This window comes from Epinephelus fuscoguttatus, linkage group LG23, assembly GCF_011397635.1.
Source record: "Epinephelus fuscoguttatus linkage group LG23, E.fuscoguttatus.final_Chr_v1".
NCBI lineage: Eukaryota > Metazoa > Chordata > Actinopteri > Perciformes > Serranidae > Epinephelus > Epinephelus fuscoguttatus.
Window position 1 is genome coordinate 36,868,715 of NC_064774.1, and position 15,492 is coordinate 36,884,206.

General features: G+C 38.7%; 1 protein-coding gene across 1 annotated transcript in view; it reads right to left on the reverse strand.

Moving 5' to 3' along the window:
- The window catches only part of LOC125883470 (uncharacterized), a 39,042-nt gene that overhangs the window by 23,302 nt on the left and 248 nt on the right, over nt 1-15,492 (reverse strand). Inside the window, exons 3-9 of the mRNA XM_049567752.1 lie at nt 15,166-15,432; nt 14,753-15,028; nt 14,276-14,575; nt 13,250-13,525; nt 11,528-11,543; nt 11,338-11,426; nt 11,138-11,188 (exon numbers count right to left, since the gene is read on the reverse strand). Coding sequence (XP_049423709.1) covers nt 11,138-11,188; nt 11,338-11,426; nt 11,528-11,543; nt 13,250-13,525; nt 14,276-14,575; nt 14,753-15,028; nt 15,166-15,432 — 1,275 coding nt within the window. The remainder of the gene's footprint in view (nt 1-11,137; nt 11,189-11,337; nt 11,427-11,527; nt 11,544-13,249; nt 13,526-14,275; nt 14,576-14,752; nt 15,029-15,165; nt 15,433-15,492) is intronic.

Sequence of the window (15,492 nt, forward strand, 5' to 3'; positions counted from 1 at the left end):
TGACAGATTTTGTTGCTTTAATAAAAATATGTCCAGTGTTTTGTGAGTCCGCTGGGTGAAGTCCTCCGTGCTCAGCAAGACAGTAAGAAGCTTAATTTCCTTTTAGTCTGTCGCGTTAAACTCGGTGTTGAGATACTGTTCAAACTCAACAGAAGCCAAGTCTAGCTTTTAAAACAGTTAACAACACATACAGTCCAGGCTCACGTCGGCGTCAATGACACCCGGTTACGCCAATCGGAGGTCACTAAAATTAATATTGCTTGGGTGTGTGAATATGCAAAAACGATGTCGGACTCCGTAGTTTTCTCTGGACCCTCCCAAATCTGACCAGTGATGACATGTTTAGCCGCATGTCATCATTTAACCGCTGGCTGTCCAGGTGGTGTCCAGCAAACGATGTGGGTTTCGTTAATAATTGGCAAACTTTCTGGGGAAAACCTGGTCTTATTAGGAGAGACAGCATTCATCCCACTTTGGATGGAGCTGCTCTCATTTCTAGGAACCTGGCAAACTTTATTAGTAATTTAAATCCCTGACAACCCAGAGTTGAGACCAGGACTCAGAGTCGCAGTCCTAAACGCCTCTCTGAGCTTCTAGTTCAGTTACCCAGCCATAGTTTTAATAGTTTTATACAAACGGTGTCTGTCCCCCGACCGCCTAAATTATCTAAATCTAAAATTAAACAAAGAGGAGTTGTGCATAACAACCTCATAAAAATTAAAACCTCTTCTGTGACAGAAAGACAAAACAGGAGAATTAAATGCGGACTGTTAAATATCAGGTCTCTATCGTCTAAAGCAGTGTTAGTAAACGAATTAACATCAGATAATCATATTGATTTACTCAGTCTCACTGAAACCTGGCTGTGTCAAGATGAATATGTCAGTCTAAATGAGTCCACTCCTCCCAGTCATAATAATACCCACATTCCTCGAGGCAGCGGCCGAGGAGGGAAGTTGCAGCCATTTTTAACTCTAGTCTGTTAATCAGTCCTAAACCTAAACTAGATTATAATTCATTTGAAAGCCTCGTTCTTCGTCTTTTACATCCGACCTGGAAAACCTCGCAGCCACTTTTATTTGTTATAGTGTACTGTGCTCCTGGCCCGTATTCTGAATTTTTATCTGAATTCTCAGAGTTTTTATCCAGTTTAGTTCTTAAATCAGATAAAGTTATTATTGTAGGTGATTTTAACATTCATGTCAACTTGATAATGACTCCCTGGCTACCGCGTTTATCTCATTATTAGACTCCATTGGCTTCAGTCAGGGTGTACATGAACCTACTCATTGTTTTAACCATACCCTTGATCTAGTTCTGACGTATGGAATTGAAATTGATAACCTAAAAGTCTTTCCACAGAATCCCTCGCTATCGGATCATTATCTGATTACTTTTGATTTCTTTTTACTCGATTACACGCCACTCAGCAACAGTTACTATACTAGATGTTTATCAGATAGTGCTGTCGCAAAACTTAAGGAAAAGATTACTTCACGTTAAATTCAATACCAATACCTTCAGTAACAGAGGTTTCCCGTGCCGACTTTAACCTCTCCCGAATTGATCATTTTGTTGATAGCACCGTAGGCTCGCTACAAACAACACTCGACTCTGTAGCTCCTCTTAAAAGAAGTTAAAAGCAAAGAAAGTTCGCTCCTTGGTATAACTCTCAAACCCGTAAGTTAAAACAAATATCGCGAAAATTTGAAAGGAATTGGCGATTAACCAAACTGGAAGAATCTCGTTTAATCTGGACAGACAGTCTCAAAACTTATAAGAGGGGCCTCCACAATGCCAGAGCAAACTATTACTCAGCTCTAATAGAAGACAATAAGAACAACCCCAGGTTTCTTTTCAGCACTGTAGCCAGGCTGACTGAGAGTCAAAGCTCTATTGAGCCTTGTATTCCCTTAGCCCTTAGCAGTAATGATTTTATGAGCTTTTTTAATGACAAAATTCTAACTATTAGAGGCAAAATTCATGACCTCCTGCCCTCAGATAGTACCTATCTAACCTCAAACACAGCTGTAAAATCTAATATATATTTAGATTGCTTCTCCCCAATTTCTCTTCAAGAATTGACTGCAGTGATTTCTTCATCCAAATCATCAACGTGTCTCTTAGACCCCATCCCAACTAGGCTACTTAAGGAGGTCTTTCCTTTAGTTAACACTCATATATTAGATATGATCAATATATCCTTATTAACAGGCTATGTACCACAGTCTTTTAAGGTAGCTGTAATTAAACCTCTACTAAAAAAGCCCTCCCTGGATCCAGAGGTGTTAGCCAACTATAGACCAATATCTAATCTTCCCTTTATGTCAAAGATCCTTGAGAAAGTAGTCGCAGACCAGCTGTGTGATTTTCTCCAGGATAATAATTTATTTGAGGAATTTCAGTCAGGATTTAGAGTGCATCATAGCACTGAGACAGCTCTAGTTAAAATTACAAATGACCTTCTGATTGCTTCAGACAAAGGACTCGTCTCTGTACTTGTTTTATTAGATCTTAGTGCGGCGTTTGACACAATTGACCATCAAATTCTGCTGCAGAGACTGGATCACTTAATTGGCTTAAAAGGCTCAGCACTAAGCTGGTTTAAATCTTATTTATCTGATCGTTTTCAATTTGTTGACGTTCGCAATGAACCATCCTTACGTACTAAAGTTTGTTTTGGAGTTCCGCAAGGTTCTGTGCTCGGACCAATCCTGTTTACTCTATATATGCTTCCGTTAGGTAACATCATTAGAAATCACTCTATAAATTTCCATTGTTATGCGGATGATACTCAGTTGTATTTATCAATGAAGCCAGAAGAAAGCAATCAATTAACTAAACTCCATAATTGCCTTAAAGACATAAAAACTTGGATGAGCACCAATTTCCTGATGTTAAATTCAGACAAAACTGAAGTTATTGTTCTTGGCCCCAAACAACTCAGAGACTCTTTGTCTGATGACATAGTTTCTCTAGATGGCATTGCTCTGGCCCCTGCCACTACCGTAAGAAACCTCAGAGTAACATTTGATCAAGATTTGTCTTTTAATTCTCATTTAAAGCAAACCTCACGGACTGCATTTTTTCATCTGCGTAATATTGCGAAAATTAGGCCTATCCTGACCCGAAAAGATGCAGAAAAATTGGTCCACGCTTTTGTTACCTCAAGGCTGGATTATTGTAACTCTCTATTATCAGGTAGCTCTAGTAAGTCCTTAAAAACTCTCCAGCTAATTCAGAATGCAGCAGCACGTGTACTAACAGGAACTAAGAAACGCGATCATATCTCTCCTGTTTTAGCTTCTCTGCACTGGCTCCCTGTAAAATCCAGAATTGAATTTAAAATCCTACTGTTAACTTATAAAGCTCTAAATGGTCAAGCTCCATCATATCTTAGAGAGCTCATAGTGCCATATTATCCCACCAGAACACTGCGATCTGAGAACGCAGGGTTACTCGTGGTCCCTAAAGTCTCCAAAAGTAGATCAGGAGCCAGAGCCTTTAGCTATCAGGCTCCTCTCCTGTGGAATCATCTTCCTGTTACGGTCCGGGAGGCAGACACCGTCTCCACATTTAAGACTAGACTTAAGACTTTCCTCTTTGATAAAGCTTATAGTTAGGGCTGGCTCAGGCTTGTCCTGTACCAGCCCTTAGTTAAACTGACTTAGGCCTAGTCTGCCGGAGGACCCTCTATAATACACCGGGCCCCTTCTCTCCTTCTCTCTCTCTCTCTCTCGTATCCTATTACTGCATCTAGCTAACCCGGCCATTCTGGATGTCACTAACTCGGCTTCTTCTCCGGAGCCTTTGTGCTCCACTGTCTCTCAGATTAACTCATATCACAGCGGTGCCTGGACAGTGTGACGTGTGTGGTTGTGCTGCTGCCGTGGTCCTGCCAGATGCCTCCTGCTGCTGCTGCCATCATTAGTCATTAGTCATACTTCTTCTGTTATTATACACATATGATTATTGTCACACATGTATACTGCCAGGTATTAATACATACTTTCAACATATTGTACCGCAGTAACCAGAACTATAACTATAATATTATTACTTCCATTAATGTTGTTGTAAGATACTGTCATTACCTGCATCTCTCTCTCTCTCTCTCTCTCTCTCTCTCTCCCTGTGTCATATGGATTACTGTTAATTTATCATGTTGATCTGTTCTGTACGACATCTATTGCACGTCTGTCCGTCCTGGAAGAGGGATCCCTCCTCAGTTGCTCTTCCTGAGGTTTCTACCGTTTTTTTCCCCCGTTAAAGGGTTTTTTTTGGGGAGTTTTTCCTTATCCGCTGTGAGGGTCATAAGGACAGAGGGATGTCGTATGCTGTAAAGCCCTGTGAGGCAAATTGTGATTTGTGATATTGGGCTTTATAAATAAAATTGATTGATTGATTGATTGAGTTCAGCCAGTTTATGGTTGAGATAATCAGTGAACTATCACAGAGACATAATCAAGAGGAATAAAGTAGCAGCCAAAAAACATGAGGCACGAACACAGCGCATCATGTGGGCAGGGTTTAACCTGCTACACAGACTCCATGTTTGCTGCATGTAGTTGCTGCAGTTTACTGTGTGTGTACTGAGTTTTGTTGAGTAATAATGCAGTTGGATATGCAGGGTTTGGAGGTGTATGTGATATTAAATCCACATTCAACCTGAAGGATTGTTTCCATGTGTGTGATCCTTTGTGTCTATACTCCAGCATTTAAACAGATTAAAACCAACAAGGAAATCAAATGATTGTTGACTTTATGGCCTTTTTCGTTTTTTAATGCTTTGTCTGCTTTTTCTGTGTTTTTAAGATTCTCGTTCAGCAGCGCCTCTCACAGTGAGTCCTGACAGACTCCGTGTGTATCAACAAGCTCAACGACACAGACAGTGGCAGCTATCAAGTTTCAGTCACTGATGGGGATTATGATGAATCTGTGGAGAAACACATACTGATTGTTGAAGGTAAGATCTGAATGCTTCTTTGTCTTTAGCCAGTGAATGGGTCTTCTTGGTCTGCAGATTTCATTGTTAAGGTTATTATGGCAGTCCTTATGATACATGTTTCTTTAACTTGCAGTATTTAGCGCAAGACCACCTTCAAGATTTTCTCAAACCTTTTATGACATCAGACACCCCTTTAAATGCATACACCACGTTTTCATTGTGACTTCAAAAAAGTTCTATCGTCCAGTTTACAAATAAAATCACATACACTGTACATTGTTACACAGTTGGCATCTGCCATTGTACATTATTTTCAAATAATATGTGGAAATTAAAATCTCAGTCTTAATTTCAGATCTTTCATTTGCCTATGAATCTTTGATAAAGACCACGTGGCTCGAACCTTCATGTAAATTTTGTGTTACCAGAACCGGCTGCTGACATAGAAAGTATAGACAAAGCCTAGGTATGCTGGGATACTGTAGGGGCACTCAATGGCCAGGGAAATAAATTCATGAAAACATTTCTTAAAACATGCAGTTATACATGCATATGTGTGCTGTGGAGGCTTTATCTGAGTCCTGTGTTAGTACAAACTTATTGATGTTGTTATTCCTACTGGTTGCCACCAGAGGGTGCCAACAAATCACCCAATGCCTCAATCTCTCTGGGTGGGTGTTGCAGAAACTGCTCCTACACCCAGTGGCGGTTCTTGCCATAGGCGATATAGGCGGCCGCCTAGGGCACCATTCCAAGGGGGGCGCCAAAATTGCACCTGTGACAAAAACAACAACAAAAAGTTTCAGTGTGTCATCACAGTCTGTTGGCGTCTGCCACCTTCTCCTCTGTAACCCACTCACCCACCTCATCAGCTATCACTACACTACTGAGAGGAGTGTATGTGGAGAGAAATAAAATAAAACACAACAACAACAACAACAACAACAGTAAACCCGTGTTGAAATCAGGAGGAGAGCTAGTTATCATTACCTCTGAGCAGCAGGTGGCCACAATGAACAGCTCCACTGATTTACATTGTGGTGCCTTCATCCTCTATTCAGTAAAAATAGTACTGGGCGAAGGTACATTACAACATTCTCATGATGTGTTCAGTGTAATCTTGTAAAATGTATCTTTTGGAGAGAAACTTGAATAAATCCAGCTGTTTGAAGGAGAAATTTGTTGATGTTTTCACAGCAATATAAAAAAGAAATTAGAGAGGGAATTACGGCATATTATAAAAAGTTTTTTGTCACACTTACACTAAGCTCTGGAACGAGACCAGTGCACATTTCACACATGCATATAAACACTATGTGATGGAAGGATAAACCTGCAGTCATTTCACTCACTCCATTTCACTCTGCTACTCTGCATTGTCTGTGCAGCTGCCGACGTTTTGTTGACAAACAGTTTTTAACTGAGTCAGGCCAGTTTTAATTTTCACACCCAATGATACTTTTAATTCCTTTCCTGTATAAATAAATGAAAATGAAGTGAAAGTAAAAAGGCGTTTTTGTTTGTGTGTGTATGAAAGAAGGTTATGTTAAAGGTTATTTCATAAATGTGTATTACTGAATTTGTGCTAATTCAAAGGTAATTTAACAAAGGGCTGAATGACTTTAAAACAGTTTAATCATTTTTTTGTAGTGTAGATTTCTGTTTTTCACTGGCACAAAAGAAGAAAAAGTGACAACAAATAAAAACACAAGAAACACCGATATAAAAACCTTGCTATCAACTATTGGTCAAATTGTTACTTTCAACATTGGTATCATTATCGGCCCAGAATTTCAAAATCAGTGCATCGCTAGTTCAATTAGAAAGTTAATTTCTCGCCTTACCTCTCTGAGCTGCTCCATCCCTACGCTCCTGGTCGGTGCCTCAGGTCAGCTGATCAGCTGCTCCTGGAGGTACCGAAGTCCAAGCGGAAGCTCAGAGAGGACAGAGTTTTCTCTGTTGGTGCTCCCAAACTTTGGAACAACCTATCCTTTGTGCATCACACAAGCCCACTCACTGTCCATTTTTAAAACTCGTCTTAAAACCCATTTTTATTCCTTGGCTTTCAACTCAGCATGAGACTCTGCTCTTGTTTTAGTGTTTTTATTGTTTTGCTTTATTTTATTGTTTTAGTGTTTTTATTGTTTTTAATTGTTTGTTTTATGTCTTGTGTTTTTATGTTTATGTACAGCACTTTGTTTCAGCTGTTCTTAAAGTGCTCTATAAATAAAGTTGAGTTGAGAGTTGAGTTTAAAAAATGGCATATACAGGTCAAACATAGACAGATGCAAATTTTACATTTTCACACTCAAGAAAAGCAGTTATAAGTGTCAGTGCAAGTTCATAAGTTCAACCTTTTCAAATGTTCAAATTGAATAAGAGAATGCAACTTAAACATTTTTGGAGCCCACTCCAGTTGTATGCATCATAGTATTTGAAGCTATGTTTACCAAGTTCAGCGTGAACATAGGGTAGCACTAATTTTACGATGTCCTGAGACCTGGCATTGTATTTAAATGCAACCAGAGAGCAGAGGTAACACCGCAGTTTTTGCAGTGAAGCCTTAAAAATGAACAAGATACAATGGTGCTCCTTCTGTTTGTTAAGGAGGACCATCCCACCTTTGTGAGAAATGTACCACCTATGATGAAGTGCAGTGCTTTGTGATACACTGAGTCAAGAGGCTTTAAGGTGGAGGAAGAAGCATGCATATATACAATATCACCGTAATCAAGAGCAGACGTGACTGCAGATTAAAAAGTAGTCTTTCGATGAGCTGGAGAAAAACAAGATTTGTTTCTATACAAAAATCCAATTTCAACCTTGTAGTTTTTTTGGGTTTTTTTTTTTTTTAAAAAGTTGTCGTACACCCCTTAAAATCAAGAAGGCCTCCAAACCCCCTGTGAAGCTTTGGTGACCCTTAGTGGGTGTCAGGACTCCCAGGTTGGAAACCTGTGACCTAGAGAACAGCATAAACTTGTTTTAAATGTACCAGAATTTAAAAGAAGCTCATGTTTGATGAGAGAGATCCGAAATATATCAAAAGCAGTGTGTAGATTTTCCATGGCCTGATTAAGAGAAGAGCTGCTGACACATAAAAGCATGTCATCTGCATAAAAATGTGCAAGTTTTTCGATTGCTATCAAAGAAACATACGTCTAACAAAAGCATGACTTTACTGGATCACTACAATCAGAGAGAAGACAAACAAATAAACTGCTTATGTACAGGAAATCATGTAAGAACAATTAAAAACACTGGCAACAGCAAAGTATTGGAAAAAAAGTTTATTGATACATGAAATGGTCAACCATACTTTCAAAATACAGAAGCTATTTATAGTATACAGAAGATATCTTGGAAGATTTTTAATGAGAGTTAAGAAATAAACAAACAAAAACCATAGCATACAATGCAATGCTGATTTAATCAGAAAATACAACTGTCTCAACAGCTTAGATCACATAGTTGTCACAATAAAGCTCAGAGAAGAATATTAAAAGAAGGGCTGCATGTAAAAATAAAAAGAAAATGACATGATTGTGAAAACAGCGTAGGAATGGCGTCTTGTCTGACAACTGCATTACATTTTGGGCTACAAATCATCAATGTCTCATGATTAGGGCCGTAACGTTACATGTATTTGTGTCGAACCGTTGATGCACGCTTCGGTTCGGCACGACCCTGGACCGAATTATTGGGCGCAGGATATTATTTTATTTTGTTTTATTCCGTTTTTGTGAGCCGAACCATTTAAAATATCTAGTTAACCGGTAACCGGATATATTCAGCCGAATATTGCAAAAAAACGCACATTCGGTATTCGGTGGAATAAGTTAAAAGCAAGGCCGAATAATAGCGGCGTTTTGATAACGCAATCAAACGGCGTGCCGTGACGGGCGGAATAAAATGTCGGCAGTGTGGCGATCCATCTGTCACGGCACTCACATTTGCGACTAAAAATAGTTTTGAGCGAGCAAAATAGGCTTAAATCATTCAACACACTGTGCGAGCAGCCTACAGATTTCACCCAGCAGCAGAAACGAAAGGCGAATCCCACCAGTTGTGGGTTGAACGGGGGTCACAGACACAAACAGTAATGTATTCCTGTCAAATACAGCGGCCATCGGCTTACCGGCAACGGAGAAGTCGGTTCCAATAATATCCTCTTCTTGGTGTCATGACTGCCCAGAAGTACCTGAACAGCCGAGCCAGCCTAACACAGGTATGTGACATGTCAGAGGAGAAACGAGCCTTTCACATTTCTCTCTTTCTGGCAGTAAAGGCCCACAAACCTCACCGCACTTTAGGGACTGTTCATTGCTTATGAAGGGACTGTCAGGGGAGGAGGGTGGCTGGTTGATTCTTATTTTATTTATTTATTTTATTTTGATCCCCCCCTATGTTAATCACTTATTGATGCTGTTAGTAATTAAGTAATTAATTCCATTGAAATATCATTGATGTATTATAGAAAAGTCATTTATCTATTCATAAATGACAAAAGGCACATCTGCCTCATTTTCGCTGTGGTATCGTGATACTACTCAGAACCATGATATTTTCATTGGTATCGCACAGTGGGTCCCAATTTTGGTACCGTGACAACACTAATCTGGAGGGGGTTCATCTGCAAAAACTAATGAAAAACTAAACAATGATATTCGGTATTCGGTACTCGGTATTCGGCCAAGCGTTTAATAATATTCGGCTTCGGCCACAAATTTTCATTTCGGTGCATCCCTACTTTGGTTTCAGGGTAAAATACGAAGATGGAAATAAACAAGTTGACAAGACAAAAGCAGTGTGCCGACACTGCAGAACAGCGGTCGGGTATGTACTTGGAAACACGTCCTAACATGCTAACGCATCTAAGGCGACACCACCCGAGTTTGAACGTTAACCGGTACAACTAGAAAAAGCAATCTGGTGCAAACTACGATATCGTTGTCGTTTAAAAAGAAAGAAGCGTTTCCTGACCATCGCGCTAAAGAAATAACCAACGCCATTGGAGTTGAGTAAAATTGTTTAAGCTGCACTTTAGATATAAGCAAGTTTTGTTTACTGCACTTTAACAAAGTGGGAAAGCTAAGTAAGCTCCTAGTAAAACTGAATCTGAGCAGGCTTTAAGGCTGACCAGCTGCACTATACTTTTTATTTTAATTGAGTAAAACTGTTAAAGCAGAAATATATATTTATATTTTTCATTTAAAAAATGTGTTAAAAAAACAGCAGGATTTTATTTTTCACTTTTATATTTCTATTTTCATTCAAACAATGTGAAAAAGCAGGATTTTATACATATTTGTTTCATTCAAAAATTGTGTAAAAAGAGTTAACTGCTGTGGTGGTATGTTTTAATAAGGTTACCAATAAGTAAAAGATATCTATCTATCTATCTATATATATATACATATATATATATATATATGTGTGTGTGTGTGTGTGTGTGTGTGTAAATAAAAGCTGTAAATACTGTTTAAACAAAGTTTTAGTTTATCATGTCATCCATTCTGTGGGTTTTCTTGATGCAGATCTCTTTACTGATCTGGAAGAAAACCAAAGGAAAAGGTGAATTAAGCTCATCTAAGAATGAATGGGTGCTTTTTGACATTTAACTCTGTTATTACACATCATGAAGTGATTGTCAGTGACAGTGGCGACAACTAATTTGTGTGAGATGAGATGTAAATGTGCCATATACTAATCGTGTAAAACACTGTAGATGAAGGATTTGACCATTGCTGACTCCTGGTAGTGATATTAAAAACTTACAATGTGACAGGCAGCACAGCATCCAATAAAATCTTACATTATAGAAAATAGAATTATATAGAATATTTCTGTTTAGTACAGAGTTTATTGTACTTGACTGTACCTGCAGCTGATCCTGTCGTCACATTTGAGTATTCGTTCTCCTCTGGCTCATTATTCCTCCTGTTAAAAGAATAAGATGAATTCATGAAAAGACAAATTACTGTACTGTATTCAGGGTAAACTAGCCTTCACAAGTATCTCAACTTTTGCGTGTTATTCTCACCACATAAAATGACGCATGCAGCCCTCTTAGCAATCAGTGCTTTTAAGATCAGTTACAGAATATGTGACATCCCCGGATTCATTTAAAATCAGTCCTTTAACCAACGCTATTATTTCTGCTCCATGTTGAACAAAAAGTATCTACTGTACCATGTTCAGGTTCTTCAGAGCCTCTGATTGTTTCGTAGAGACAGACGTCACCTACAGAACAGAAAATCAAGCCAAGCTATTCATCATTTTAATCCCATTATGTAGCAATTCCCTAATCTTCTAAAACAGATAATCAAAACTAAAAATGTTAGTCTTAGATTTAATGATAAATCATAACATGAATCAGGATTAAGGCTGACCGTGGAGAAGAGAAGCATACTCTCTGCCTTGAGTTTCATCCTGGTTGATCATGTGGTCTGGAGCAGGACCCTGATTGGTGCTCTGAGACCTGGTGGGCCCAAAACATGAAGTAAATACAGTGGGTTTAATAAGGAACATGTAATGTGCTGCTGTTATGTTCAGAATGAGAGAAGAGAGTGTTGGACCGACCTCATGAAGCATGAATCTGTAACAAAAGGAAAAAAAAGACATTAACTGTGACATTGTTTAGTATTGCAAATTGTTGTATTGTTACTACAGTACATGTGATTACATCACAATCTGATATCAGCAGGAAAAGATCTCACCTTTTGACTTTGTGTAGCGACACACAAACAGCAGCAGGAGAAGAATCAGTGACACTCCACCAACCAGCCCAACAATCAACAGCACAGGAAATGGAGAGCTTTGTTCAGGCCTGGACGCTGCTATAATAAATATTATATTAGTAATTACAAGTACTGACTCATAAATAAATGTACAAATATTAGAACACATACACTCATAAACCCTGATCACACACCATGTACATTTAGATTCACACATAAACACACAGTAAAAACTTCTCAGTCTAACCTGTTATTTGATGAAAACTTTTCTTTGGCTCAAAAATAATAAGTAATATGAAGTAATATACAGTTAATTTATTAACATGTATTTACTAGTTTATTTCTGTGTTTCATCACTTAATGCCCTAGTTTATAAAACTAATATCTAACAACAAACTTGCAGGTAAACTCAGCTGAAACGTACCCATCTTCTAATTTAGTGATGACTTTTCTAACTCAGACCGTAACACAGCTGACAAATAAAGATTGTGTTTTGAATCACACTCACATTTTACTGACATCCAACTCTCTGGTGACGTCCAACTCTGCCGACCTTGTGATGAATCTTTTCCTCTACATTTATAAAAGCCTTCATCTGACTTTGACACTGCAGAGATAGTCAGCTCCTCTCCAGTAACATTTTGGATGAGTTTGTCATTTTTATAGAAATCCACATTATAAGGAACTTTTTCTGTCCTCAATTTGCAGCCAAGAGTGACAGAATCTCCCTCAGTAACAGGATGGACAGGGCTCATCAGGGTAATATTACCGTCTGTAAAAGATTAAAGAATACAAAGATTTGGTTGCAGAGATCAGCTGGTGCAGCTTAAACAAGCTGATGTAACATTATGAAAATAAATGTTTGAATTAATTTTACAGCTGCATGCAATAACTGAGAAATCCCTGTCTTACTGTAAATGTATCTTTCTGTCATCAAACCAACAAAAAGATTATAGTACTTGTTTCAGTGTCGCTCACTGATGTACTGTAACACTGTAATTTCAGTGCAGATCACCCTTAAAGGTCTGGTGTGTAGGATTTAGTGGAATCCAGCGGTGAGGTTGTCGAACTGAAACTTCTTCCTTTGACCAAGCCTGTAGGAGAACTACTGTGGCTGTATGTAGATATAAACAGCTCATTCTAAGGTAACGAAAACAAAGTGACTCTTTTTTCAGATGATAATAAATCAATTAAAACATAGTTATGAATACTGTATACCATTTCTGCCAATAGATGCCCCTAAATCCTACACACTGGACCTTTAAACCATTCCTTTCATTTCAGCTGCTGGTGACTGGGGATGTGAGAGTATAAAATTAATGTTAGATGATTATTGTCATAAAGGTGTCAGTGAGCAATAAAATCCATCTGACAACATCTTGGAAAATATTAAGAAATGATAATTGAATGAACCAAAGCTGATGAGCTCTTTTAAAGGTCATCAAGTTTCACTCATTTTGAAAATCAGTTTGTATAATGTTAGTCACCTTCAGATTTTCAAAACTATGTAACAGAATGTTAAAATACTTCAGAAACAAAATCTTTTAAATGAATTAAGACTCACACTGTATAGTGATGTTGACTGCATTGCTGAACTGTCCTGTTTCAGACTCACACCAGAAGACTCCACTCTGCCAGTAACGGTCCATGTTGCATCTGGATCCAGTCATGGTCCCCCAGTAAGAAGAGGAAGAACAACAGTGTCTCAGGTAGCCATCTACAGAAAACCTGCTCACTCTCCACTCGGTAGAGTTTCCCTCACAGCTCAGTGACACAGGCTCTCTGCTGAAGTGTTGCATTCTGTCAGGACTCACTGTGAGAGACGCTGCTGAATGAGAATCTAAAAACACATAAAAAGCAGACAAAGAATAAAACATTTAAAAGGCCATACTGTCAACAATCATTTGATTTCCTTGTTGGTTTTAATGTGTTTAAATGCTGGAGTATAGACACAAAGGATCACACCAGTACAGGTATATAATAAAATTTAAAATTACACCATGGAAACAATCCTTCAGGTTTAATGTGGATTTAATCATTTTGTTATTTCAGGCTACAATGCACTAATACAAGGGTGCATAAATTGAAGTACAGCTCTCTGGGTACATAACCTCCATGTTTATCCCAAAACATGAAGAGAGGAAGAAGAGAGCTAGCATGAAAAGACAGAGAGAAGGAAACAAGCCAACATAAATGGAAGGAGGTAAGAAAATACATGAAAATAAAAACAGGAAAAAAGAAAAGAGGAAAGGGACGCTGAAGAAATGAATTCAAAGAAAGAAAAGAGAATCTCGACCTTTCGCTACAGTACAGTAAGTACTCAAAATGTAATGTAGTAGTCTTATGAGATTGGGTTATGGATTTCAGTAGTTGAAGGTTTGAACAAATGTGCACAATGAATGATGTGTAAAATAAAAAGGAAGTCATGAGATGCACTCATTTTAAAATTCAGTCCAGCAAAAGAATCTGACAACAAAAACATCAGTAGTTTGAAAAACTAAACTACTGACCTGATGCTGGTGTGAGGGAAAGGTCACAACAAGTGCTTTTATACAATCATCTGAGCATGGAAAAGTCAAAACAAACCTACCTCCAGACCAGACAAACTTAGGTTCACTGCAATGAGTATAATACACTGGATCTCCTCTTCCAGCTCTGCACACATATCCTGCTGTGTGTGTCTGTCCATCAACAATGTAGGAATCCTGTTCAGTCCCATGGATGCTGCCAGGTATCAGCTCATAGCTGTAGGAGTCTGACAGTTTGGGAACAGCCTTATACCAGAAGAACCTCCATCCTGCAGATGGATGTTTAACACTGCAGTTCAGAGTTACTGAGGCTCCAGGACTCAGCCATAATGGAGACACAGTGAGGACAGGCTGAGGTTTATCTGTTGGAAAGTGATTTCACAGAATGAAGACATGCTATAATTTGTTGTTGGTAGATGACATCCACGACTTGTATTCAAATTCAAATATAAAGGTGCACTGTCTGAAAATACAGGGAACAATAATTTCTTTTTCACATTCAGCAAAATAAAGATGACGACTGATGACATGTGACTTACAATCAGATACTCTCAATGTGAAAGCATCACTCCACTCTGTTGAAGACTTTTCATGTTTCAGTGTGCCCATACACCTGTACTCTCCACTGTGTGATGACAAAGCATATGTAATCATGTTTTCCTTTTGTTTTTCAGGTCTGTATGAGCTGAGTGTCGTCCACTCATACTCCCACTCAGCGTCTCCTCCATCCTCAATTTCACATGTCAGTGTGATCGTCTCCAGATAGTATATCTCAGGCCAGTTGGGTCGCAGGGTCACAACAGCTCTGTTTGTAACTGTTCATGATCAAGAGGCCACAAATATAAAGATTAGAAAAGATTAAACATCAAACTCATTTCAGTGTTAGTCTTAATCCTCATTCAAAAATACACGGTGTATTATTTTCTGCATTTTATATTCCATATCATATTACCGACTGGATCACTGTACTCTGTGTAGTAAAGTGGATCTCCTCTTCCTCCTCTGCACCAGTAGAGTCCTCCCTGTGAGACACTGATTGTTTCATTTGAGAGGAAGACAACATCTTGTGTGGTCAGAGGTTCAGAGGCTTTATTGCCTCTGTACCAGAAGTATTTCCAACCAGATGATGATGATGATGATGATGATGGGCTCACAGAGCAGGTCAGCGTCACACTGCCCCCTGATGGAAAGTGTCTGCTCAGTCTGGCCTTTGGTTGTGCTGTTTAATTTAGACAAAGACATAAAAGTGGTCATTATTTCCCTGTGAATCAGTCCAGTT